At 51.7% G+C, this 1579-nt stretch overlaps 1 protein-coding gene across 1 annotated transcript in view; it reads left to right on the plus strand.

Annotated features, from left to right (window-relative positions):
- Positions 1-217: 217 nt before the first annotated feature.
- The window catches only part of Pmar_PMAR015015 (hypothetical protein), a gene marked incomplete at both ends in the record, with an annotated part of 2002 nt that continues 640 nt past the window's right edge, over positions 218-1579 (plus strand). Inside the window, 2 exons of the mRNA XM_002786329.1 lie at positions 218-696; positions 750-1421. Coding sequence (XP_002786375.1) covers positions 218-696; positions 750-1421 — 1151 coding nt within the window. The remainder of the gene's footprint in view (positions 697-749; positions 1422-1579) is intronic.

The following is a 1579-nucleotide window of genomic DNA, read 5'->3' on the forward strand; positions in this document are numbered from 1 at the left end:
CTGCACTTCTGGTAAGCAATCGACTCTACTTCAACGAGCTATCGACCTTATTCATTACCTTATGGGAAGACGCCAGTTTGAAATTCACTATGTGGCCTCTGCCGAGAACCCTGCTGATGCCGGCACAAGGTGTGACCTCTACAGCGATTTGGTTAAATACCGTGATTCTATCGACGGTGTAAGTCCTGAGATTCTGTCTGACGATGATACCTCAGATATGAACACTGTTCATGTTGCTAGAATCATACGTAAGCGTGGTGACGTGGACGAAGACACCAACGAGATCGGTGACAAAAGACCACGACTTGAACCACCACTACGAGTTCCCACCAATCCATTACCACCCCTACAACGACCACCCTATTTGGACATTTCAATAGACGGCGGGGCCCAATCTGATTCTGACGACTCGCTGCTACCCTTAAGACCTCTTGCTGCTGCTGGGGATCCTGCCGGAATCCGAGTGGTTTCGAGTGGCTGCTTTGACTTCGCCCCACAGGCTGGCCCGCATAGGCCCATTGGGGAAGACGAGCAGTTGACGAGAGGCCACGAAGACTTCCACCTTCCCCATGCAATGTCTGACTCTGTCATGCAGCCATGTGACGATGCCGGTTCCGTTGATTGTGTACATGCCGCTCGCTCTAGTCAAAGACCCCTACCTGAACTCTGCCTCAAACTTCGGGTTACCCGAATCGGGTAGCAGACGAATTTGACATAGCGGCTATAGTCGACTGTGGTGCCGGATTCAGCTACTTACTCTGCTCTTCTGTTTGTGCTACTCTTTCGACGTGGGGCTTAGAGACTTCAAGCCTCTGCCAGATATCCCATACCGTCAAGCTGGGGGATGGCGAGCTCCGGGATGTTCACCAAGCACTAGAAGTACCGGTCGTGTTGAGAGATCTAGATAACTCGCCTGTTATTGATGATATTGTCTCCGTCCGTGTACTAGAGTCGGTCACCAGACAGCCCTTCTTGCTTATTGGGCGTGACTTGATTCAAGCTTGGGATTTACGGGTATTTGGAGCGTCGAAGGTCACTACTGCTACAGGCAAGCTGTTGTTCTCATCGCTACCTGCTGATCAACTGGCCTTGTCAACCGAGTTCATCTATGATGTGAACAGCCTCCTCAATGTCGACGATACCTTCAAGGAAACAACTTGCACAACTTCGGTGGCGGTGCAACCAGATCCAGCTGTCATTGCCTTCGAGACTCAGCTCGAGCCTACCATTGCCGATGAGTTACGCCTTTGGCTTGCGAACCTTGCCAGGAGAAGCAAGCGACAATTTGGCAGTGCTGAATCTGGATCCTATGGTATACAACTGCACTTCTTACCGAGCAATGCGCCCAAGGATACTACCCTGCAGACCCATTATTCCGAGCTATCCATTCCCGAGCCCAAGAGTCCCACCATCGTGCACCGGTCCTATGCCAGACCCCTGTTTCGCCGTCTATCCGATCAGTACAAGGCAGTCTATGAGAGCCTCATTCGAGGATATCTCTCGAGAGGCTGGTGAAGAGCTCTGAAGGATAGTGATGCCCGTGTTGGAGATCTACTCCCGGCTGAGATCTTCTTGCTGG

This window comes from Perkinsus marinus (genome assembly GCF_000006405.1).
Source record: "Perkinsus marinus ATCC 50983 genomic scaffold scf_1104296931424, whole genome shotgun sequence".
In the NCBI taxonomy this organism is placed as follows: domain Eukaryota; phylum Perkinsozoa; order Perkinsida; family Perkinsidae; genus Perkinsus; species Perkinsus marinus.